This window comes from Hippocampus comes, unplaced genomic scaffold, assembly GCF_001891065.2.
Source record: "Hippocampus comes isolate QL1 unplaced genomic scaffold, H_comes_QL1_v1.1 C16979350, whole genome shotgun sequence".
Lineage (NCBI taxonomy): Eukaryota > Metazoa > Chordata > Actinopteri > Syngnathiformes > Syngnathidae > Hippocampus > Hippocampus comes.
This window is the reverse complement of record NW_017841593.1, coordinates 1-1,521: the sequence shown is the minus strand read 5'-3', so window position 1 is coordinate 1,521 and position 1,521 is coordinate 1. Positions and strand designations below refer to the sequence as shown.

Below are 1,521 nucleotides of genomic sequence, written 5' to 3'. Positions count from 1 at the left end.
CCCCCCCCCCTCCAATCGCAGCCTCTCTTTTTATTGCGATGCGTGTCAAATGCTATTTGCCTGCAGGCTGCACTTTGTACACCCCTGCTTTAGTGGCTTTTGATGAACAAATATGGCTCCCGTGGCGAGCCTCAATGAGAAATTCTTGTCAATATGATGCAACCGACCTAAAACCCAATGAAAAATCAGAACCCCAAATGAAAAAGTCATCGTCATCATTGAGAGCCCTTTTGTGATCGTGCTCTCGTCCTGAAAACGGTCATGTGTGCCTTGTGCAGCGGCCGACGGTGCGACCACGCTAAACGAGTGCGCAAATGCAGATGAACGTTTTAGATTCTCATCTGACGGACGTCCCGCTTATGCGGCGACTCAAGCAGTTAATGTCGCCTTTAATGGTGTCATTGAACAGTACAAGCTGCCAGGATGCCTCCCACACTTTACTTTTGGGTCTCGTTTGGAGTGGCAAACGGGTGCTGCTTCCTGCCAGTGAGAGGGTGCGGCTATACAGCGCGATAGTCACGGTTTGTGAACTGCGTTTATAATAATAATAATAATGAGAAGAAGAACGACTGGCAATGACATTCAGATGCAGGGCACGAACTTGCAATTTTGCTCCTGTTTGCAAAGTTTCACTTTGAGGTTATTTGTTATCTTTCACACGGCTTAGCTTGTCAAGTTTTGAATCTGACCCTTTGTCATGAACTTTCCGACCCGGCACGCCGGGAAAAAAACTCAGGCGTGGCTAATATCTGGACACACAGCAGAGACGGTCAATATGCAGCGCAACTTTGACTGCGTGGGGTGTCACGGTTCAGCGGCGCGGGATGAGGAGAGAGGAAAGGGGGAAAACAGCCAACCTTGCTGACTTTGTGCGTCATAAACTCGCAGGCCAAATAATGGCGGTCTCTCACTTCGCAGCACATTGACATCTCCTGTGGATAAGTCCAGCTGGAAGACCGAGGCGTTCATGTACTCCGTCCAAAAGATGAAATTGCGATAATGGGATATTCCGAAAGGGTGGTTGAGCTCTTTCCCATTGTACACCACCTGCAATGGAAAGTAGATCCATGCCGTAAAGAGTGCATATTTGACGGGTCGAGTAAATACTCACCATTCGCCCAGTGCCGTTGAGGTAGATCTTTTCAATGTGATCATAGTAGGCGTCGCACCAGTACATGCTCCCGGAACTGTGGTCCAGGGTCAGGCCGTTGGGCCACAGCATGTTTGTAGTGACAAAAAGGCGGCGGTGTGAACCGTCCATCCAGGCTTTCTCGATCCTGCCAATGCTGTCGTTGACCTCATCTTCTTCCCAGTCCGTCCAGTACATCCAGCTAGCGCGGTTGCAAAAGCACAATCAACCAATAGCGCTCACGATGACCGCATACGTTTACGTGTACGGCCTGCCTCGACCATCTGGGGGCAGTACGAGACATGCGGACATACTGGACTGGAGTCTCGGCTTCTCATGAGGGCAGAAATATTATTTGTGCTTCAAAGAGGATAAAGAATACATGCTTGAGA

General features: G+C 49.5%; 1 protein-coding gene across 1 annotated transcript; it reads right to left on the bottom strand.

Moving 5' to 3' along the window:
* Positions 1 to 732: 732 nt before the first annotated feature.
* Positions 733 to 1,349, bottom strand: LOC109509644 (low-density lipoprotein receptor-related protein 1B-like). Its single transcript, XM_019859472.1, has 3 exons — positions 1,112 to 1,349; positions 858 to 1,047; positions 733 to 749 (listed from the first exon to the last, which is right to left on the bottom strand). The coding sequence occupies exons 1-3, from the start codon at positions 1,325 to 1,327 to the stop codon at positions 733 to 735; spliced, it is 423 nt and encodes a 140-aa protein (XP_019715031.1). The 5' UTR covers positions 1,328 to 1,349.
* Positions 1,350 to 1,521: the final 172 nt, after the last annotated feature.

Bases quoted from the DNA above. Each gene is read 5' to 3' on its own strand.
- LOC109509644 (XM_019859472.1), bottom strand. From the start codon at position 1,327: ATGTACTGGACGGACTGGGAAGAAGATGAGGTCAACGACAGCATTGGC. The intron at 1,048-1,111 runs GTGAGTATTTAC...TTTCCATTGCAG, and splicing joins TCAACGGCACTGGGCGAATG to GTGGTGTACAATGGGAAAGA.